A 23,954-nucleotide genomic window follows, 5' to 3' on the forward strand; every position below is an offset into this window, starting at 1 on the left:
TTTTGTAATTTGTATTTAAGGAAAAATATAGTCATGTGAGATCTTGTTGGATTCGTCTCAATGTGTATTATTCAAATATCAACTTTTTGTAATTTTTGCTTATCGAAAATTAGAGATATTAAGGTTCAAATTAGTATCTCGGCAAATGTGCCCCAAAGAAAGGGGTAAACTAATAAAAGACGGAGGGAGTATATCATAACTTATTGTGTAACATGTATAATAACAAACTTTAACAAGAATGATATTGACTATACAAATAATGATGTTAACTATACAAATAATGACATGTATCTCATGTCATTTTGTCATTTATTACATGTCATTTGAGTTTTTTTTTTTTTTTTTACTGAAGAAGTGTTGATTTGTGGATTGTTACATCATGAATTATGGTGTAACAATTACACCCAAGAATTTGTATTTAAGTAATCATCAATCGTGACCAAACCATTATATGCTTCCACTTTAACATTGTGATTGTTTGGCTGAAAGTCGAAAGTGTAAAATCATGTACAATCTTATTACCAATGAGAAGTGTAAAATGTTATTTGGTCGAGTGTACCATGAGAATCCCCACTTACTTAATAGAGATTGTAAGTCGACTCCCTATATTAATAGGGAAAAATTATTTTTAATAAGCTAACATTTGTGCGTTCTTCTTAAAATAAGTTAACCTTTCGATTAATTATGAATCAGTTAACCTTGTATTTACTTTTGCTATAAATGAGTTAAATCACAATGTCATCCTATTAAAATGTGACACGTATCACAATTTCAAAGTCCTTAACTCGTTTACAACAGAAGTAGATAGAAAGTTAACTTATTCTAAGATAATCAAAAGATTGACTTATTTTAAGAAAATCAACCAAAAATTGACTTATTATAAACAATTTTTTCTATTAATAGGAAAAGTTTTCTAAAAAGTAGCACTTCCTAAATTTATGTCTATCAAACAATTCTACAATGGGGTTTGTTAAACATCGCCCAAAAAAATACTTAAAATCGCCCCAAATTCATTTTTATAGTCCATTTTACCCTTTTCTCTTTTCCACCCCACCCACCACCCCACCACCCCACCACCACTAGCCCCAGGAAATCTCGATGCACATTGACTAAGACTAAGCTCTTTCCTTCTTGAACTGTGGCCACCGCCACTGTTATCTTCACTGGAGCCTGCCTTTATCTCGTCAGATGGAGGAGTTGAGGACAAGGATGAAATATCACGGCCACCCCCTACCTCCCCACTGCCACCTCCACCGCCATCACCTACCTCCCGCAACCTCCACCACCACCCACCTACAAACTGGCAAAAATTTTTTAGGCCATGGGCGAACGTCCGTGGTGGACGTTCGCCCCATGGCCCGAACGTCTTGCCTGGATGATCGGGCCATGGGGCGACCGTCCGTGGTGGACGTTCCACCCATGGTCCGAACGTCCAGGCAAGACGTTCGGGCCATGGGGCGAACATCCACCACGGACGTTCGCCCATGGCCTAAAAAAATTTCACTGGTTTGCGCAACGTCCGCTGCGGTGGTGCAGTGGTGGGGAATGTCGTTGCAGGAGATGGGTGGTGGTGGTGTAGTATGGCAGGAGGTGGGTCGTGGTGGTGGCGGCAGGGTGGGGATGGTGGTGGTGATTTTTTTTTTTTAAAAAAAATGGTGCTGCTGGGAGCCGAGACTGGCTTCGCTGGTTTAGTGTAATATGTTCAACTAGAAGATGATATCTAAACTTAATCTAATATACCTCATTGTATTCATCTTCAGTATTTAATGAATTCCTAAGACTTGTTTTATCAAAACTAATCTAATAAATATTCGGTGTAATGAATTCCTAAGCTTGGCAGGAGGTGGGAGGTGGGAGGTGGGAGGTGGGTGGTGGTGGTGGGGCAGCCTGGCAGGAGGTGAGTAGTGGTGGTGGTGGCAGCAGCTTGGTAAGAGGGGGATGGTGGTAGTGATTTAAGGAAAAAAAAAGGTTATAAATGTAATTTCAACTTTTTTTGTGGCGATTTTAAGTAATTGTGGGGCGATGTATAGAAGTTCAGTTCTACAATTTTTCACTTCTATTAAGATTTACTCAAGAAGGGATGAACCGAGCCACATATATTACTATATTAGTCCAGAAGTCCACATTTTCCATCCTTATTAATTGGTTTGGGCCTAACACAGTTTGGATCATTTGCACAATATCTTATAAAAACCGGCCTTCATGAACAAGACATATGGGCCTATTGTTAGCAATGGAGCGCATATACTCTTACTTTTGTTTCAGAATTACTTATAAAACGGGCCTTCATTATTGATATGATGAACAAGTCATGAATCATGATGTACAAAATGAAAGTGTTGTTTTAGATAATAACTAGTATTTTGGCCTCGACGTTGCCCCGGGTTGATATTGTGTTTCTGACTTGATATGCATTTTTTTCCAATCCCACTAAAATATATTAAGGAAAACTCGATATTTGAAAAGGTACAAATATAATAATGTGGACACTTAAAACATAACTAAAAGTTGGTTGAGATGGTAATTGTGTCATGTATAATAGCAAGAGGTCACGGGTTCAAATCTTGTTGCAAGCTATTTTTACTTTTGTTAATTGACATCTTCTCTCAATTCTATCTTTGAATGAATCTTATCCAAATATGAAGTTCTTGATGATAATCAACTGATGAAGTTCAATACTTATGTTGGTATTAGTACCGACGACGTATTTTCTAGGAAAAATTCACATGAGTAATCTGAAATATGGATGATTATCTTAAAATAATATATTAACTATGGTGGTACCTTCTCAATGTAATCCAGTGATCTGAAAAATCGATTTCAAATGTCAAAGAAACGATATCTCAAACTTTAGTCGGTTGTAAGAGGGAGGGACACTTGAGATCATGTGGGGAAGGTAACCCATAATTGGGATTATTACGGGAAGACAACCAGTAGTTTGGATTGTTCTTGTGACTTTTCACTTTTTTATTATAGTTAGTGGATTGTAGAGCCTTAACTTTTTTCAGGAGATGAGTGAGAAATTTGCTTCTTTATTATTGTTTTTCTTATTATTTCGGTCCTTATAAAAAGAGTTCAATAATATAAGAGTTGTGGAACCTTGTCATTGCAAGAAATATATCAATGAATATGCCAATATGGGAAGGACAAAATGCAAAGTTTATCGATTAAATATGAAATAGAAGAAGTATTCTAAGTTGGAATTTTAAAATAATTTTCCACGTTATAAATTTATTAAACGTTTAATATTTCTATTCATAACATATAACTTTTTCTTGAAAAATTATATTACTTCCTTAGTTCCAAAATAACTACAACTGTTCAATATTTATATTATTTACGTTACTTTGACCATGCTTTTTATTAATAGGAATATGTAAGAAAAAAAGTTAGTATATACTATATTAATAAATGCCGTCCACCTACAAAAGATGGGTAGCAGTTAAAAAAAAAAAAGGAATTCATTCAACAGTACTCCATCTGTTTCAAATTATAAGGCATTTTAGCTAAAAAATTTTGTTTCAAAATATAAGGCGTTTTACATTACCAATGTAAAATTAAATGCAATTTTATACTATCAAGATAAGATTATAGATTATTTTCTATTATCAATACAATATTTAGGCCTTGTTTGGTTGTATTTGGGAAGTCATACTTCCTAGGAAGTTACTTTTTCCATGTATTTGAAATTCCTAGGAAGTGTAAAATTGTGTTTGGTAGATAATGGAAAGTAGAACTTCCTATGAGAAGCTCTACTTACCTAGGGGGACCTAGGTAAGTAACTTCCTCCATTTTGGAGGAAGTAGAACTTCCTAGGAAGTGCAAATTCTCATGGTTTTGCCAACCAAACAACTTCTTATACTTCTACTTCCTAGGAATTTGCACTTCTCATGATTTGTTTTGTCAACCAGACAAGGCCTTAATGTCAATTCTTATTACCTATACAAATCTAACTAAAACTAACTAAATTCTTAATCTATGTGCAAAAACCTTAAACGACTTATATTTTGAAATGGAGGGAGTATTGGTGAATGTCTCTTTAATGTTAGTTTTCAACCATTCATCAATTTTCGATAGTCTACAATTAAAGATAATAATAGTTGCTGTAAAAAAAAAAAAGAGATAATCATACGTAAAAGTTGTACATCAACAAATATAAGATATCTTATAATAAAAAGAGTCACTTTTTATTTACCTATTATGTCCCTTAACTAGAACTCCACTCCAAAATCTATTAGTCGACTGCAATATCGCAGAAACTACTAGAAGAAATTGACAGATTTAGAGGTTGAATCTGTACACATTAAGTCTTTTTTGTTTTTGGAACTTCTTTCCTTTTTGACGGAGACAAGAAGAAAGGTGCACCCCCTAAAAAAAAGAGAAGAATAAAGGTATACAAAATTACAAATATACAATAGGAATTTTGCCTTCATCAATGCATATACATCCACAGATTACACGTTTAAGATGGGAAAACTATATTGACTAAAAATCTTGACACACACATACTCAAGCAAGCCTAACTGTATTTTGGACCCACATGTATTATTGGCTATCAACCAGAAGGACAGATGGTAGCTCAGTGGTGACCTCGAATTTGAGGAGGGTTCGAATCCTCATCTCAACAATATGTTGAGCATTTAATTCTAGATTGTTAAGCCTTGTACTCAACCTTTAAACTGATATCCTGCAGACTCGTAGGGGTTGGTTTTCGGATCAATTATCTTTCCTAATTAAAAAAAAAAAAACAGGCCGTTTTCTTTACATCTTGTTTACTTTTCGCTCATCTTTATTCCACCTCAGTGGCGGATCCAAAAATAGTACTGGACGGTAGGTTTGAGTACGAACATAAGACCAATGAATTCGATTACACACATACTAAAATCAAAAAATCTCTATCCAATTCACAATTTACAACCAAATTTTTCCTTTGCACTATGCATCCATCTATCTCATGTTCAACTATCCTCATCTTTCTCCTCTGTTTCCTCACCTCAACTTCCTCTAACCAACTCAATTCCCTCCTAAATTTCAAATCCCATCTTCAAACCACCAATGTAAACCTCTTCTCTTCTTGGCTCCCCTCAAATCCCACCTGCAATTTCACCGGAATTTCCTGCAATCAAGCCGGAAACATAACCGGTATCGACCTCTCGAAACAGGCCTTATCAGGCACCATTCATTTCCAAGCAATATGCTCTATATCATCCCTCCAAAAACTCGATCTCGGGTTCAATTCTCTCTCAGGCAACATCACTCCCCACCTCAGAAACTGCACTCAACTTGAGTACTTAAACTTGGGTAACAACAACTTTTTTGGCTCATTTCCTGACATTTCTCCTTTAAACCAATTAAAGTACTTATACTTACAATTAAGTGGTTTTTCTGGTGTTTTTCCTTGGAATTCTCTATCTAATATTACTCAAATCATCCAACTTAGCTTAGGTGATAACCCTTTTGATATCACTCTGTTTCCTAAACAAATCACTCAGTTACAGAAATTAAATTTGCTGCATTTGTATAACACCAGCATTTCAGGACTAATCCCACCTGAGATTGGAAACTTATCTGAACTTATCGATCTCGAATTGTCAAATAATTCTTTATCTGGATCAATCCCACCAGAAATATCCAAGCTAAAGAATCTAAGGCAGCTTATACTATGGGGAAATACTCTTACTGGAGAAATCCCAGTCGGATTTCGAAACTTGACGAATTTACAGCAGTTTGATGCTTCTATTAATAGCTTAACAGGGGATTTATCTGAGCTCAAATACTTGAATCAGATTACTTCTCTTGTGTTGAACAGAAATAATTTTTCCGGTACGATTCCGCCGGAGTTTGGAGATTTTAAGAGGTTGGTGAATCTGTCTCTGTATAATAATAAGCTCACAGGAAAACTTCCCGCCAAAATTGGTTCATGGGCTGAGTTTGATTATATTGATGTTTCAACAAATTTATTAACTGGTGCAATTCCTCCTGATATGTGTAAGAAAGGGACTATGACGAAGCTTCTGATGATTCAGAACAATTTTTCCGGTGAAATTCCGGCGAGTTATGCTGCCTGTTCGACGTTGAATCGATTTCGTGTAAGTGATAACTTGCTCACAGGTGAAGTTCCTGATGGAATATGGGGGTTGCCGAATTTGGAGACTATTGATATTGCAGATAATCAGCTTCGAGGTCCGATCACACGAGATATTTCGAAGGCGAAGAAGCTGCTCCAGATTTATGCTTCCAACAATGAATTATCCGGTGTTGTTCCAGTGGAAATTTCTGACGCTTCATCATTGGTTTTGATTGATGTGAGCAAAAATCAGCTGACAGGAGAAGTTCCTGAAAGTGTTGGTAAACTCAAGAATATTAACAGCCTTTATTTGCATGAGAATCAACTTTCTGGTGATATTCCTGCTTCTCTAGCTGATTGCCTACATCTTAGTGAGCTTAATTTAGCTCAAAACTCGCTTTCGGGTCATATACCGATATCATTAGGTTCGTTGCCAACCATAACTTCTTTGAATCTGTCACACAATAAGTTAGTGGGTGTAATTCCTAGTACACTCTCTTCTCTTCGTCTTAGTCTTCTTGATTTGTCCTACAATAAGTTATCTGGTCCTATCCCAGGCTCGCTTTCCATTGAGGCATATAATGGAGGTTTTATTGGTAACGATGGCCTTTGTAGTCGAAATTCTAAGCTTTTTAGGCCATGTTCATCAAGACCTCGAGATCATTACATGATTTTTCTGGTGGTGGGAATAGTTGTGTTGATTGTTTTCACCAGTTGTTATGTATACATGAAGTTGCATACTGCTTGGAAGGATAAAAAACGCTCATTGTTACTCAACAACGATGATCTTTGGAACATGAAGTCATACCATATGCTCAATTTCACTAAAGAGGATATACTTAAGTCAATCAAGCCAGAGAACTTGATTGCAAAAGGAGGGTGTGGAAGTGTTTACAGAGTCATCCTTCGAGATGGGCAGGAACTCGCTGTTAAACATATATGGTATATCGATTTCTCCGATAATGAGAAGAAGAATCGTGCAAGCACACCAATATTGGATAAGAATGGTGGAAGGAGTAGGAAGATGAAGGAGTTTGAGATGGAGGTTCAAACATTGAGTTCAATAAGGCATATTAACATTTTGAAGTTGTATTGTAGTATAACTAGCAATGACTCGAGCTTGTTGGTTTACGAGTTCCTGTCTAATGGTAGCTTGTGGGATAGATTGCATAACAGTAATGAGGAATCGGCATTAGATTGGCAAAGTCGGTATGAGATCGCGTTGGGTGCTGCTAGGGGATTGGAGTACCTCCACCATGGGTATGAGAAACCAGTCATTCACCGGGATGTTAAATCTAGCAATATTTTGTTGGATGAATTTTTAAAGCCTAGGATTGCTGATTTTGGGCTTGCAAAGATTGTCAAAGAGAATGTTGTTTGTCCAAATTCAACTCATGTAGTTGCAGGAACATACGGCTATATTGCTCCAGGTAAATTTTATAGTCATGTAAACTTTAAACATGTTTAAGTACTCTTACTAACTACTATAGTAATTCAAAAAAAGCATTTTCTTGTACTAACATCCTTATTCCTTGTGCTTGATTCTGTGTGTAGAATATGGATACACATCTAAAGTGAACGAAAAGTGTGATGTATATAGCTTTGGAGTTGTTTTGTTGGAATTGGTGACCGGAAAAAGGCCGATCAATGAGCCAGAATTCCGAGAGAACGACATTGTTGATTGGGTATCCATCAAGCTCAGGAACTCGAACGTCATATCAAGCATAATAGATTCAAGTATCATGGAGTCCGAAAATGAAGAGGTGATTAAGGTTTTGAAGATAGCAATATTTTGCACTAGGAAGCTTCCCGAGCTTAGGCCAACTATGAAGAGTGTCGTTCATATGCTTGAAGAGGCTGCACCTTCTAGGTTGGTTCCTTCATTGATGGCAAAGGCAGGGCAAAGAAGATAAAGGAAAGCAAAGAAGTAGGAGTATTATGTAGTAACATTGTGTACTTTGTACATAATTTGAAAGTAGATGTTGCTTAGTTAAGTAGTAGAAGTACTAGCCTAATGGCTCCTTTGGTTGGTAATTATAAGTGACGGTAATGGTAATGTATTGTAGTATAAATATGTTAAAAAAATTCAAGGTAATGCTATCTCATTTCCAGATATTCATTTTTTTGAAAATTTGAAAATTCAAGGTAACATTGTGTACTTTGTACATCTATCCCTTGACCATCTATTATCAGTTGAGAAAGTGGTATTGGGTAGTAATTTGAAAATTTATAAAGAAAAACTGACATTTTGTGATGATATTTCATTATCATGGCTATTGATCTTAGAATTTCTTTATAAATTTACACAAAATTACCATTGCTACTATTTATCTCTATTAGATAAATGAAGGGGGGGAAGATGGTGTCTTCTCATAAAAAGTCTAATATACCCTTAAATGAAATTAAATTATCATATAAATCTTTTCTTCTTCCTACTTGCAATATATATTGAACAAGTTAATAATGGAATTGAATTTGAAATTTCAACTAAATATTAAATTAAGGAGAATGATTTCCTCTTCTTACCTAAGTGTGAGAAAAGAATTGTTCAAAAATCAAAATAATAATACAACTTGATTGACACAATTGAAAGAAATAATTAAAACTTGAATTTCATATTAATTAGTATATTCATAATATTTTAAAATCTAAATGTTAATTATTTTTCTGTAATCTCTATTATATAAATCAAATTCTTTTCGACAATTGAACCTGATACACAAATTCTTACACTTTATTTGAGCACAAAATTTCTTCTAATTTATATTTCTTTTTCTCGATAATATATTTGAATAATGATTAACAAATAACTAATAAAACCAATGAAACATTGATTTAAGAAAAATATTGTAAAAAGTTAATAATAATTATAAATGTATTTTCGAATCAATTTTTTTTAGTATTGATGAATAATTAATTCAGAAACAAAAAATTATTAATAGGACACACACATAGCGGACAAAAAATGCTAGTAATAATTAACCAAACATGCCGTTACTACTCTTTATACTAGCTTAATGTTCTCTTATAAATCTACAATAGCTCAAAGTGACCTGACCTTTATTAGCGTGTGCTTTTGTTGTGGAGTCAAAATCGTTCATGTCTCTCATGTCAAAAAGGACAATAACTCTTGTGGAGCCAAGTTACTCCGTGTTGACTGCAATTCCTTAACGGCCCGTTTGGTAGTCGTTAATAATTTGCGGTAATGAGAATGAATTTTAAGTGTAATTTTATTAGTGGAGCACCCTTAAAATCTCCATGGGGAGACATTTTTTTTCCATGGGCAATCAATCTCATCCCAAAACTTGTGTTTTTGTCTCCAAAGGGAAGCAATTTTCATTACCACTCATTACCACCCTACAAGGTGGTATTGGATGGGAATGAAAATTCAAGAAGGAAAGTGGACACTTTATGATAAATTAGCATTACCATGGGAATGGACAATGATATTTTTCACAAATTTACACACAAATTCATTCCCATTACCACCATTTATGACCAACTACCAAACGGGCCGTTAGGATTCGATATTATCTTCATTGCTATGTTTCGATTCAATTTTGATTTACCGTATGAATATGAAGAAATTGAGGGGAAGGGCCGCAGGAGCTTTTGTCTTGTGATATTTGAATAAATAGCATATCATATAAGTTTTGGTCAAAATTATTGGTATTTTGGAAATTTCTAAAAAAAAAGAAAAAGTGTTTTAACTTTTATTGTAATTTTAATCCGATATGCAATAATTATATTTTATAGTACTTTTAAGTTTTACACTATTTTTGATATTTTTCAGCACAGTAAAAAATTGACATGAAATCAAACCCGAACCGACTCATTGGCCCAAATTGACGTCCCTATATATAAAAACTCCAAAATAGTCATGATAATATGCACTATTCACATACCATAGTGATAAATTTATAGCTTCTAGAACTGAAGGGGAGTAGATAAAGAGCGTTTTAAACAACAGGTTTGAAATGAATTTCAGAGTTTGGACTTAGCAAAAATGCAAATAATGATGAAAACTAGTGTTTGAAGTACCTTTTAATGGTTAAAATTGTTAAATTCAAGATATAATTAAGAGAAAATGGCTTAGACCTTCTTTAATTCACCTTAAAAAAAATTCGGATAGAATAAGTGAAATTAGTTTAGTTCAACAATAATAAGTTCAATTCAGCAAAAACTAGTTCAAGTTTAGCTCACTTTAATTAGTAAAATCAGTTTAAAAACAACAATAGTTCAGTTCAGCAACAATAAATTCAGTTCAACAAAAACCAATTCAGTAAAATTAAGTTGGTTTGACAAACTGAAGTAATAAGAATAAATCGGAGTTACTGACTGAACTAAGCTAAGCTAGACTGAAATCGGGCACAAAAGAGGCAGTTTAACTTTCATTCAGGAATTAGTAAAAGATAATGTTGGGTCAAAACATCATAGCCTCAATAAATCAATGATGTGTTCATCTTTTAGATGTTCTTTCCCTAAAATTAGAAGTTCCAAAGAAGTCACCAACAATGGCTTTATGAGGGCTAAAACATTCCACCCCATATCCTATGAAATTCATTCCTTTTTTGAGGAAGCAAACTTCAAATGGTAAATAAAGCAATGTAGGACAATTAGTTGCCAGGCTTCAACCCATTAATAGTGGGCGCAGTGCCTCGGGTATTCTTCACATACGCTATGTACTCTCCATAGTGCATCGTAAATGCTGTGCTCTGGTAGCGAGTCAACCGAATGCGCTGCCGGACTGACTCACTGATTACACCATTGTAACCCGCCTTTCGCATTAAGGAGTCAATGGCTTCGAGCTTTGTCCAACCTGAAAAGCATCATGATTTGTGATCAATTCAAACTTGCACTTCCATTTATCATATCAAGGAGAAGAATGGCTCCCCCCCACAGGCTTAACACTTGATTAGCTTGTTACAATTCAGTACGCTTGAAATATAACATATTGCCGACTTCATATACACGAAAAGGCTAATGCCCTAACCTATCCACTACAGCAATACAAGCCAACATGACATATTATGGTCAGCTCAACAGTAAAGCATCAAACACCAACAAAAATTCCGAAGTTTGGGGCATAAATAAGAAGCAAAAATATCAACTCCCATCGTTCACCAACCCATCGTGTCAGAATTGAACACATTGTTTCATGAACCTGCAAACCATCTTAACTTTTTCAGTTCTACCCAACAGGATGAAAAAAAATTCACGTATAACGAAGCTATTATTATTAGTCCTGTGAGGGTAGAAGTCCTGCTCAGTATCTCCTTAAGCTTGTTCAACCTCTATCTGAAAACCTAACCAAAAGTTTTATGTATCTAGAATATGCCACCACAGCTTCAGTTTGACTTCAAAATTACATGGTCAACTTTTGATAAGATCGTCTTTGTAGTATATTTGTCTTAATTCTAGTTGAATAATAAAGAACAGATGATGTATACGGATAAAATCAACAATACAAACTTAATTTTCTTACAAAAAACACAACCTACCTTCATGTGCAGCAACTTCAGGTAAGTATGTGGCATTTCGCCTGGTATTGTAGTCAGGATCAGTAAATTCAATTATTATACCATGCTTTCCTACCTGCCATAGGAATACATCACACAGCACCAACCCATTATTATTTCACCCAACAGCTAGATAAAAAAACATATCCATCAAACAATACTTAAGTGACGGTATCAGCTAGAAAAGGTTGGTTATTTATTGCTGTACAATACTACAATTGTACGCAAATACTAGAAAAGAACTCAAACCACATCCTTTAAAACCCTTTCCATGGGAAATTTCAATTTTGTACATTTGATCCCCCCCCCCCCCCAAACCCACCCACCCACCCACCCAGATCTGTTTCATTATTACCGAATTTGGTTGGCTTATGGCTTCCCCTATCAGCACCAAGCACAACATTGAATCAAAAAACTACAAGACCCCAGGAGTCCCAGACCCCACTGAGAAGAGAAAGGTCTTTAATAGAGTTACGAGGACAATGAATAGAAATTTATGTTTAGGGTGGATCCTGATTCATTCAATTCAAACCTCTACCTCTGAAAACAACCATTATCCGTAGAAGTTTGGAAGTTCACAGCTAGTCTGTTGCATGGCTTGGAGCAGCCACTGCAGCAGATCTAATTGGTGGTACAGAAATTACTGTGATCAGCAGCCAACGTAAATGTCATAGAAAAAACTTGGTTTCATGGGTACCATAAATAATGTCAATACACTCCAGCCTCCAGAAAATGAAAGATGCAAAAGGATATAGGCAGAAGGATTAATTCAGGAAGCTTTACATTCAAATGATATAAGGCTGGCAGTTGAAGCAGAAATAGTACTTAGAGTAACCAGTAACCGACGGAAGGTTTAGAATCTACGAGGTAAATACCAGTCCCAACCACAGCATCAGCATTCAGTTACTTCCACAACAAAATTTCTAAAAACAATAAGCCAGTTCAGCAACTTTAAATTGTTATTGGCAATTGCCAGTTGAATCTCAGGCTACAACTCCTATTAGCTAGAAATAGACACAAAGTGCCTCTCTCCACATCTACCATCAGAAGTAATACCAAATCTCAAAACAGTTGAACAATGCCCATCATGAAATATTACCTAAAATATATGTGCATGAATCAGCTTATAATGATATAACATTTCACACTATTCTATTTGAAAGAAAATCATAAGTCTGACTACCGAGAATAAGAGGCAGAAGAGCACAAACCTCCCAATCAAGGTGGTCAGCGGCAGTTTCATAATCAGTCAGTATCGAAACTGTACATTCTAATTGGGGTAATTCTTTAGCTTGAATTGGGGGGAAACGGCGATCTCTCAGTGCACTGTGACATAACATACATGTAAAACAGAGCAGAATGACAGGGAAAAACACATGAAAAAATAATAATCTGCATCATAAATTGCACTATATAATACTGGAGGAGAAGCAAGCAAAAATTCTTGACTAAGATAATGAAAAGTACACTTCGTAAATTACCCAATTAAGTAGAAGACTTCACTGCAATTTACAAATAGAAAATATAAAAGAGTACTCATAAAAGCTAATAGACATGGAAGAATGTTGTTGCAATCTACATCAAAAAGATACATAAAGTTTAACTCAGTAGTATTTAAGCAATAAAACATACTCTGACCTGAAGATATTTTGAAGTGTTAACACAAAAAGGCTTAGTGGCCCATGTTTGTTTGCATCAATCTTTCCAACAAAATTTGAACTCTAAAGTTAATTTGTATTATTCCATTATGAAGGTATAACTATATTCGTACGAAGGATCTTTGAAAGTGGACTCCAATTTTCTCCAGCTCCCAACATATTGAGTTGTGGTCTCCCAGTTTAGTACTACCGTACTTGGTATTGTTTACTAACCAAGTTATAATCTCTCAACTGAAGTTTTAGAAGTCGTAAAAGATGGTTTTAATTAAAAAAATTCACAAAGGCCTTAAAGTCACAGAAGGTTCAGGGTTATATTACCACCAAGGTAACTGATATATCCACAGAGGGAGAATTGGGTATTCAATCATCAACCATCAAATTGAGCTGGTTTAATTATAAAGAAGGGTGTATTATTCAATAGCAAAGAAAACTTAATCTTCACCCTGTAATTTAACTTTATGGTTTAAATTATAAAGATACGTAGTACTTAGATGTAGTACACAATACAAAGAGGCAGTAAAAGGTACAGAAGGCAAATGAGGAGAGAAACATGGCCAGGCATGTTTTGCTGTGGTCATTCTCTCTCACTTGCCCTGCAGAAAAAGACACTAGTCAAACAGAATCATCAGTCACGTGGCTTCCTCTTGCGTCACCCCAAACTTACATCTTCCATCTCTTCATTCATCTTCAAGCAAGACAATCACAGGCCTAGTCATACCACCCTTGTAAGCCTCAAGAGAGCCAAATATAAATCTAGAAAAAACTACTTTTGGAATAGCTAACTCTTATTTTGAGTGGAGTTACCTTCATCTGTTCAGATCAAGAATGAACATGATGAGCTAGAATAGACTTCATATAACACTCCCTAAAAGAATAGACAGGAGATGAGAAAGGCATCACAATGAAGATGGAACCAATGGGTGAGATATTGGCACCTACACATATACAGACTCCAATTGCATAAATAGTGACAAGGATATAGTATTTAGTCATCTACTAGGTCAACATATTTCAGTCTTGAGGACGTCAAATTCATTCATGGAAATGTTAAAGGCTGTTTGATTAGTGATTTCTAACAAACTGTATTGTGAAAAACAATTCTGGAACATCTGTTTTAGTAACAGAGAGCAACATACATTATTAGTCTTTTCTACTCATCATCAAGCCATTGTACTTAAAGAAAGTAATGAAATTCACATACAAAAAATGCATCAACAACAAAAACAAAAACACAAAAAAGACAATACCTAGTTAGAGCATAGTCTCTAAATCCGTTGATCAAGGCACGGGCTTCAAGAGTCCCTATGCAGCCACGAAGGCGGGGCTCACCTCCATTAACCACCTTCTTCCAGGTTACAAACAAAGGGCTGCAGACAGAACCACGACCAGTTAGTTCAAAACTCATTCGCTAACATATACACAATGCTAAATGCTAATCCTTCCATTCCAAAGTAAGTACTCCTCCATCACAATACAATAAGCCACATTTGATCAGGGGTCAGTCACTTTTAACAATTTGAGTTAAAAGTCTTAAAACACCATAACTATCCCTGAAATTTTAAAATCTCTACCATGCCAATGCAGTAATTTTTGAAGATTTTACTCAAACTTATAATTAAGGGTAATATGGGAATACAGATAGTAAACAATACTAAATCTCAAAAGTGGTTGATTACTTTGGACATGCTGACATAGAAATGGCCTCTTTAGGCATGGAGGAAGTGTCTTTTTAGGTTACATGCAAGTATCATAGACTCGTTGTTTATTGCATTGGCATACAAAACCAACTCCTCCGAAATAAAATTTCACAGATATTATTGATTGATAAATAGTAGTATTCCATGGGTATTTAAAAGTAATACTAGAACTCTAGAAGTATACAACGCATAATAAGACGAGGTGAATAAATAGACAACTACTAAGTAACAAAGGGCCTAAAATTGATTTACCACAAGAAAACAATGACAAAGAGATAGAACCATCAATCTGTTGAACAAGTTAAACGCAAGGAAATGAACGGTAATTCATTAAATTCCATGCCATTCCTAGAGCATATAATCGGCTGTTTAGATGAATGTTCATAACATTATAATAAATCTTAAGTGAAATTGTCCGACCACATACAAAACCAGCACGGTTCCATCCTAAAACCAATCAGTAATAGGTTACTTAGCTCATCACACCTATATAGTCATATAGGTCGAATTTAGTTATCCTCCCTCTCCTTTTCCAACAATAACGGACAAAAATCGTACATTCCATTACATACCAAAATGATGCGTACTTTGTACTGCCTTTGTCGCTCATATGGATAAAAAAAACATACCAAAATGATGCACATTTAATGAAAAACGAACAAGAGCAAGCTACCAACAATCAACACCTTAAAAACCTCCAAATTATTCATGAATCCACTAATTTTAGCAATATTCAATTCTAGAATATTCTCCAGCAATCCTAGCAACACCACTCCAAAAACACTCAAATTCTCTAACATAAAGTGAAATTAAAATTACATCAAATAAAACAAAAAATAAAAAGTAAAATCTAGAAATTAACTAACATGCAAGTATGTAAATAAGACCTCAAAAAAATCCCAAAAAAAAAGTTAAAATTCAGAGGAGAGAGAAAGTTCATACTGATCACCATCCTCGAAAGCAGGAGGAGGAACTTGGTCGCTATTGTAGTGAGCAACAAGTGTGTCGAAACAGTACACCGCCATTTCTTCGTTTGCTGAAACCATTTTTTTTATATATAATTAATTTAGAATTTTAATTCTAAGTTATACAAAATTGATGTTTAAACGAGCAGAAATTGATGAATTTTGAAGTAAATTTCTGTAAATTTTGATGATGAAAATTAGGTTTATGTTGCTTCAAATCAATGGTGGTTGCATGTAAGAAAGAGGCGTTTTCCCCCTTTTTTTTCACGATTATTTTATTCGAATATAAAAAATTGAGTGTATTTCATGAGGAATAATAATGGAGGTAGGAGAAGTAAGCAAGAAATAGAGAGAAAGAGGAATTAGCTTTTGTTCGCCACTTTCTCTCTTTCTTTCGTGTTTCTCACTCTCTCTCAATGGGTTGGTCGAATTATTTGGTTAATCAAGCTAATATAATTTTCATTTAGTAAATTAGACTAGTATTTAGGTCCAGAAGTAATTCAAGGATAACTAGATGAGGGGTATAAGTAATGCGAGTCGAGTTTGAGAGTTTTAGTCGACTCGACTGGACTTATTAGCATTTTGACTCAAGTACGAGTTGAGTCGAATTCTGACCGAGCTTCGACTTAGTCGAGCTTTCATAGATCTCGAATAATTTGCAATTGTATCTTATAAAAACAACTATAAGTCAGAAAATATGTTGAATTTAGTATTCTGCTATATGTAATTGGGTATTCGAGCTCATTCATGAGTTTTCGAGCTGAGTATTGATTGCCCAACTCGACTCGCCAACATCTCGAGTCGAGCTCGAGTCTTATTCCAACTCACTCAGGTCGAGCTTTCAACGAGTCAATCTCGAGTAGCTGACGAGTTGTCTCATTCTATTGACACTCCTAAACTAGATTGTTTTTATTAATTTTTCTTTATTATAATGTAAATTATTGTATTTTGTTATGAAAAATGAGTTTCTTTGGGGTGAGGTTTCCCTTACTATTCCTCTGCATGTAAGGAGTCTGACCTACAGACCTGACTGGTTATACTATACATATTCGATATGTTAGTTCAATAGGGTCATTTATCCTACCAACTTAAAAAAAATATAATCACATTACATGCTAATGATATGATTAAATATGAAGTTCATCAAACACGAGGAACAATGACAAAGGATCGTAGTAATAAAAAAGAAATATGCTCGCTAATGACTAATGTGCCATGGTGCTCTGCCGCTGACAAGTGAATTTTCGGACAGGGAAACCAAATCTCAATCATAGACTCGTAGTAGTAAATTACTAGTAAAAGTCTAGGATAAACTTGGACATGATTCTCATTTGAGAAAACATTTTATTTACTCCATTGCTAATCTACCCATCAAATATATACACTAATATTTTATGATCGCGACTGGACATGGGTTGGGTCGGGTCGGGCCGGGCATGTTCACCGCTGACCGGACTCGTGGATCTCCCGTGTTTTATGTTATTTTTTTGAATTTTTGATAATTTTAGGCAAAAACAAAGGAAATGAGCGTTCAGCCCACGGGCCATTTAGGTGGGCTCGTGCCGATACATACCTGAAATAATTTTTTTTGACCGTGATAAGCCCGCAGCCCACGTAGCAGACAACAGGTTGGGCCGGGCTGGGCCCAAACCTTGCCCGGACCCACCTCTAATCGCGATCTTCCTTATTTTAAGCTAACATTTGCTTACTGCAATAGCACGTCCCTTGACTAACTAAATTCGAAATAATAAACAAAACAAAGATGCAGATCAGAGGTATGCACGAGATCATTAATAAGAGAAATAATCAACTAATTAATTAATGTCCTTCTAATGGATCTAGATCAACCTTTTCTTTTCAGTTTAATAAAGTTATATTAGACATTAACCAATATTGAAAGCAAATGTTCATACAATAACTAATGGAGAAATTAGAGCCAAAAAGAAGGCTAATTATCGCATTAACAGTTGGTTCAATAATATTTTTTGTTCTTGTCCTCCATCTACTTCAAGAATCATCTCCTTCTAGCAATTCTGCTACTTTTGGTTATTCAAGTAAGTAATACTTTGATCAGTAGCATTCATTTTTCTTGTTAAAAAAAAAATTATGCGTTGACTTTGATTGATGCAAATGTGGTTTTATGTAAATGAAGGGAAGTATCAAGGATTGAACATGAAAGATGGCAGCTCTGTGGGAGGGGAAGAAGCTATGAAGATCGATTTAAGAAGACTCGTTAAAGGTAACTAGAGTTTTTCCCGTATGTTTTTTAATGTATAGAAAGTATAGGAAATCGTAAAATTACAAAAACATAAACGACATTCGATTATAAGTTTTGTGATACCACATTTTAAGATTTTAAGTAACTTATACATCATATAATATATTGGACATAAAGTTATAATTTGAAACGCTTCAAGGAAGAATATAGTCGTTATTTTTGTGATATACGATCATTTTTTTAAAAGAAGTGATTTACGATATTTTCAAACAATTTATCGACTTACATTTACTATTGTTATCTATCTCTTCTAAGATTCTTGGTGGAACTCTTTGACTAAAATGATTTTGTGAAGTCATTTTGTGATTTTGGTCCGCTAAAAGGTTCATTTGATTATACTACCTTCGTTACCTATTGTCACACATGGAAATGTCTGAATAAGTGATATCCAGCTTGAAATGGTGGCAAAAAAAACCAATGTATGCCACTAAGAAGCAAGAACTACTTTTTCATTTCACCTACTTTCTCTATGTTTCACTGATTAGGAAACAGAATGTGTAGGAAGTTTCCATATCACATACATGATAGGTAGGTATAATTTTGTTTCCTTGGAAGTGTAAAAGAAATCTTGATTGACTGCATGATAAAGAAATTCTCACAAAAAGTTGCACTAAGTAGGAGAAGCCATGTACTTACATCACTTCATCTAGTTAGAAGCAACATTTTTCACCTTCTAACAAACTTGAACAAGCATACTTGCTATGTTTTCAGCTTATGTTGTTTTGTTCATAATTCATTGAGGATGTTGTTTTATTCATTATGTTAAATGGTGCGCACATTTAGATGGTAGACACGAGTGACGAGTCTACCATCTAATTTGCGGTTATTATAAATTTGACAAGAAATTTCCACTTCTTATAATCCAATATCAGGGAAAGATCTAGCTCAACTTGAAGCTACCGGAATGTCATGCATTTATGATCTTCATTTTGAACAATGCATCATAACCAAACCAGTGATCATACCAGCCAACGAACCAATGGTTGTATATGTACCGTCTAACTCCGATCAACCACCGGAAAAGCGGACGATTCAGCCGTATGCGCGAAGAGAAGATCCAACGGCCATGAAAGAAGTCACACCAATACATATACTTCATGGGAAAAATATCACTCAAAGAAAAAATGCTTCTTCTTATTGTGAAGTAACTCATGAAGTTCCAGCTATAATTTTCTCAACTGGTGGATTTATAGGAAATATGTTTCATGAGCTAAATGAGATGATAATCCCATTATATATAACATCACGGCATTTCAATTCTCAAGTGCAATTTGTTGTCACAGATTATGCAGATTGGTGGGTTAGTTATAAGTATAAGGAGATTTTGAAGCAGTTGTCAGCTTTTGATGTTTTAAATGGTGATGCTGATGGAAGAGTTCATTGCTTTCCAGGTGCTGTTTTTGGTCTCAGGTAAATTTTCTACATCAATTATGTGATTATGGCATGTTAGACAATAACTTTTCGAGTAATTTGAGTATACTTTAGATCACATTCTTGAAAAAAAAAGGAATATTAAGTACCCATCGTTAGACCTTTCATTTACTTAATGGTTAATTATGTTAACATCGATCCAACCCGAACTGAACACATTAGATCTAAAATTTTACATTATGGACCTAATCTTGACATAATAGACCTGAATTTCATTTAAATAGACCCAATTAGCCCAATTAACATTGGGAGACCTCTGCTGAGGGGAAGCTTCTACTGCGTCGGTCGCAAGGACGGGTACCTTTTACTGGTCAACCAAATCTAATTTAGCTTGTTATATCCTATCATTTTTGTGGTAGTTGGGGGAAAATCAATAAATCATTAGGTATATTAGTTCTAAAAACTAATTGGGTCTTTTCATTAGGTATATTACTGGTCAACCAAATGTGTACAGTATATTATAGTATTCAAACTCCTATTTGTTTTGACTCTTTTCATGGATCCTGAAGAGATTTTCATAAATAAAAAGGAGCTAGTCAATTTTGAGACCTACTAGTGTTTACTTCATAGTTAATTCTCTAAGAAATTACACCATAATATAGTAAAATATTTTTAGTTTCTAAATAATGAACTTATATCCTAAATCAAACAGGTACCATGACAACCTAGCTCTAAACAGCCTTGACATCCCAGAAGGTCATACAATGGCAGATTTCAGACACTTCATTGGAAACTCTTACAATTTAACTATAAGTGGCCCATTGAAGCCCAAAAAGAAGCCCAAAATTATTCTCATATCTCGTAAAGAAACAAGAGTGATACTAAACGAAGATGAAATGGTGAAGATGATGTTAAAGTTGGGCTTTGAGATCCACAAGGCCTTGGCCCATGACATGCTACGTCTAAACCACTTTGCTGAACTTGTAAATTCATGTGACGTTTTAGTGGGGGCCCATGGTGCTGGGCTCACAAATGAGGTGTTTCTTCGTAATGGGGCCGTTGTGATCCAAATTGTGCCATTAGCCTTGGATTGGGCCTCAGATACCTACTATGGTAATACGGCCCGTGTGATGGGGTTGAAGTACATGGAATATAAGATCAAGCCCAAGGAGAGCTCTCTCTATGACGTGTACGGTCCAGATGATCCCATTGTTTCTGATCCATTGGTTGTCTTTGAACAAGGGTATAGAAATTCTAGGTCACTATACATTGATGGTCAAAATGTAACCATTGATATAGCAAGATTTAGAGGCACTCTCAAAAAAGCTTTAAAGTTTCTAGGTTCGTGATTTTAAGTGAGATGGAATTGTGGTAGGAAATGTGAATAGTAAGAGTACTAGTTAATATAAAGATTTCTTCATTTAACATGAACTGTTAGTATTGTGTGCAACGGTGTACAACATCATACTAAGTCAATGTGGAACACTTTTCAAGTTAAATTATATATAGTCCAAAATAATATGCTGCGTAGTAGGAACTATAGTCAATTTGAAGTTCTATTCATGAAAAATGAATTAAGATTTAGGTACAAATGTAAGGATGCATGCATCTTGTCTCTATGTCATCTATTTATTTATCTTTTTTTCCTTTTTAATGAGTTAATTTTCATCAATTCAACGTTATTAAGATTATGCTCTTTTGATTGATGATGATAATTAACGATATTGAAGATAAAGTTACTTAAAATTTAGTTGTCAAAAAAAAATACTTTAAATTTAATAAAAAAGACGTCGTGATCATTTTTGTTCATCATCAGATATTTATTTTTATAGTAATGAAATTGAGGAGAGACTCATGTAAGAGATGAAATTTTATTAACATGAGATTTGACTTAGGATATTCTTTCAGAACATATATATATATATATATATATATATATATATATATATATATATATATATATATATATATATATATATATATATATATAGGGGAAGGATCCGCTAAAAACCACTCTTAGGCTGAAAACTGAAAACAAAGTAACTTTTAACACTTTTAGGGTAACTTTTGTCAGTTTTGGGGTAACTTTATTATATTAAGGATAGTTCTATATATTTCAAGGGTAACTTTATTTATTATAAGAGTAACTATTACCACTTTTAAGGTAACTTTTTACCTTGAAATATATGTTAGTGAGAGGGGGTAACAACTAACAAATAGCTTTAAAACAGCAACTAATCACAATACTTTGGCAACTAATAACAATACTTTGTATGAATTTCGCCAAATATATGTTAGTGAGAGGGGGTAACAAATAGCTTTAAAACAGCAACTAATAACAATACTTTGGAAATTAGTAAAGGTTAAAGGTTATAAACTTGGGCTTGCATTAGTAAATAGAGACATCAGAATTTGTTTTAAGGAAATGTAGTGACCTCTGCTTCTTAGAGTGTGAGAAAGTTGGCAGATCCGGCGAGTGGCCGACGAGTGTGCGACGAGCGACGGCGAGGCAGGGGGGAGGTGCGACGGAGCGCGGCACAGAGTCGGCGTCGCGCGAGGTGGCCGACGGCGGTGAGTTGTGGGGGGCGAAACAGAGGAGAGAGAGTGAAAATTGGGGTTTTCTTTTTGGGTTTTTTGGGTTACTCATAAGCTCAAAATTATCATAAAATTAACAATTACTCATCAAATCACATAACTCTCAAACCAGATTACAGAGAAATTTTAATATTATTCAACTCTTTTGGCACATTCAACATCACATCTGCTTCTGAGGATGATCGAAGACCTAACTTTCTCAGAATTTTTTGTCAAGGACATATTCAAATAGCTTGAACCCTTAGCACTTAGTACTCCTCGAACATCTTCTTAGCAAGATCATCTCTAAAATTATTCCACCATTTTCGGATTTGTCGAGGATGATGATTTCATTTGGATCTTTCGGATATGATTTCATTTAAAGTAGAATCTTTCGGATATGTAGAGAATCTTTCGGATTTGTCGAGGAAGGAAGCTCGAACCTCGTCGAAAAATGGCGGCGAGATAAGAGAGAGTTGAAGGAAGATGAAATCGAAAATGGAGAGTAAAGGTTTTGAGAGAGAGACCTTGTTACAGGAAAATAAACGAAGGAGAAAGGACAGAGGAGAGAGGAGAGAGAACTTGAGTTTCAGAAATCAGAAGAAAGAGAGTAGATGTTTCAGAAAATAAACGAAGGAGATAGAGAGGATGAGAGGATAGAGATCAACGGCCACGATTATATTCATTGGTTTATGTCCGCGTGATGAAAGATCAACGGCCACGATTCAATGTTTTCAGTTTTCATATTAAAAGTTGTTTTCACGAGATCTTGTTCCTATATATATATATATATATATATATATATATATAGTATAACTACTGGTTATGAAACGAAGTGTCAATATCAAAGTAACTATAAATTTGGAATACTAGTACTTGTTTAAGATTAATTAGCTAGTTTGATCAAAATTGACTGCATTCTTCATATGGCCGATTTCTATAAGGCCTTGTTCAATTTCATGAAGAATTATATGATCTTTTTTCAATTGCTTTAGTTATGGGCCTTTGGCCGAACCTTGAGGTAAGACAGACCTAATGGACAACATTTCCAATTAAAAACACTCATAAATTCTTTTTCTAACATAAGTTAAGGGTTTGTGTGAAATAACATTAGGAGGTGCACAATTAATGGACATATGGCCACATGGGTGGCAAATTGGCAATGGGCTGAGGCCTAAGCTATTGCAACTTGCAAGAATGACTTAGGCCTAATTAATTACCTTTCACGGTTCGTTTGGAATTCTTTAATAAATTTTGGTAATAGAAATGAATTTTATTAGGAAAAGACCCTCAAAATTTCCACAGAGAGGCATTTTTTCTCCATGGGCAAGCAATCTCACCTATAGCTGGGCATGGGCCGAATCGGCACGAGGACCAGCACGACACGACACGATTTGAGCCCGGCCCAGCACGAGCCCGCTATGAGCACGGCACGGCACAGCACGAGTGGTGGGCTGTGGGCCATGCATGAACAACATTCTAAAAGTTTGGCACGAACCCGGCACGAGCACGACGGGACGGCCCACAAGTTGGCACACTTATTTTGGTTAAAATTTCATAATATTTAATATTTATATAAGGTACGATGGCACGGCACGGCACGTGGACCGGGTCATGCATGGGCCTTAGATTTTACAACTTGGCACGAGCCCGGCACGACACGAGCATTTCTTGGCCCGTTTTGGCACGGCACGTTGTGGCACGAGGCACGCGGGCTTGGCACGTGGGCCGTCCCGGCACGGCCCGTGCCCACCTCTAATCTCACCCCTAAACTTTGTTTTTGTCTCCAAGGAAAACTAATTTTCATTACCACTCATTACCACCT

General features: G+C 35.3%; 3 protein-coding genes across 3 annotated transcripts; 2 read left to right on the forward strand and 1 right to left on the reverse strand.

Annotated features, from left to right (window-relative positions):
• Nucleotides 1-4,796: 4,796 nt before the first annotated feature.
• On the forward strand, nucleotides 4,797-8,186 carry LOC104885030 (receptor-like protein kinase 7). The gene is made up of 2 exons (XM_010669738.4): nucleotides 4,797-7,497; nucleotides 7,622-8,186. The coding sequence occupies exons 1-2, from the start codon at nucleotides 4,938-4,940 to the stop codon at nucleotides 7,978-7,980; spliced, it is 2,919 nt and encodes a 972-aa protein (XP_010668040.2). The 5' UTR covers nucleotides 4,797-4,937; the 3' UTR covers nucleotides 7,981-8,186.
• Nucleotides 8,187-10,431: 2,245 nt separating this feature from the next.
• LOC104891700 (uncharacterized protein At2g38710) lies at nucleotides 10,432-16,323 on the reverse strand. Its single transcript, XM_010677435.4, has 5 exons — nucleotides 15,884-16,323; nucleotides 14,492-14,611; nucleotides 12,798-12,912; nucleotides 11,569-11,662; nucleotides 10,432-10,886 (listed from the first exon to the last, which is right to left on the reverse strand). The coding sequence occupies exons 1-5, from the start codon at nucleotides 15,985-15,987 to the stop codon at nucleotides 10,684-10,686; spliced, it is 636 nt and encodes a 211-aa protein (XP_010675737.2). The 5' UTR covers nucleotides 15,988-16,323; the 3' UTR covers nucleotides 10,432-10,683.
• Nucleotides 16,324-17,686: 1,363 nt separating this feature from the next.
• LOC104891699 (hypothetical protein) lies at nucleotides 17,687-21,031 on the forward strand. The gene is made up of 4 exons (XM_010677433.2): nucleotides 17,687-17,960; nucleotides 18,059-18,145; nucleotides 19,057-19,594; nucleotides 20,268-21,031. The coding sequence occupies exons 1-4, from the start codon at nucleotides 17,828-17,830 to the stop codon at nucleotides 20,902-20,904; spliced, it is 1,395 nt and encodes a 464-aa protein (XP_010675735.2). The 5' UTR covers nucleotides 17,687-17,827; the 3' UTR covers nucleotides 20,905-21,031.
• Nucleotides 21,032-23,954: the final 2,923 nt, after the last annotated feature.

This window comes from Beta vulgaris, chromosome 4 (genome assembly GCF_026745355.1).
Source record: "Beta vulgaris subsp. vulgaris cultivar EL10 chromosome 4, EL10.2, whole genome shotgun sequence".
NCBI lineage: Eukaryota > Viridiplantae > Streptophyta > Magnoliopsida > Caryophyllales > Amaranthaceae > Beta > Beta vulgaris.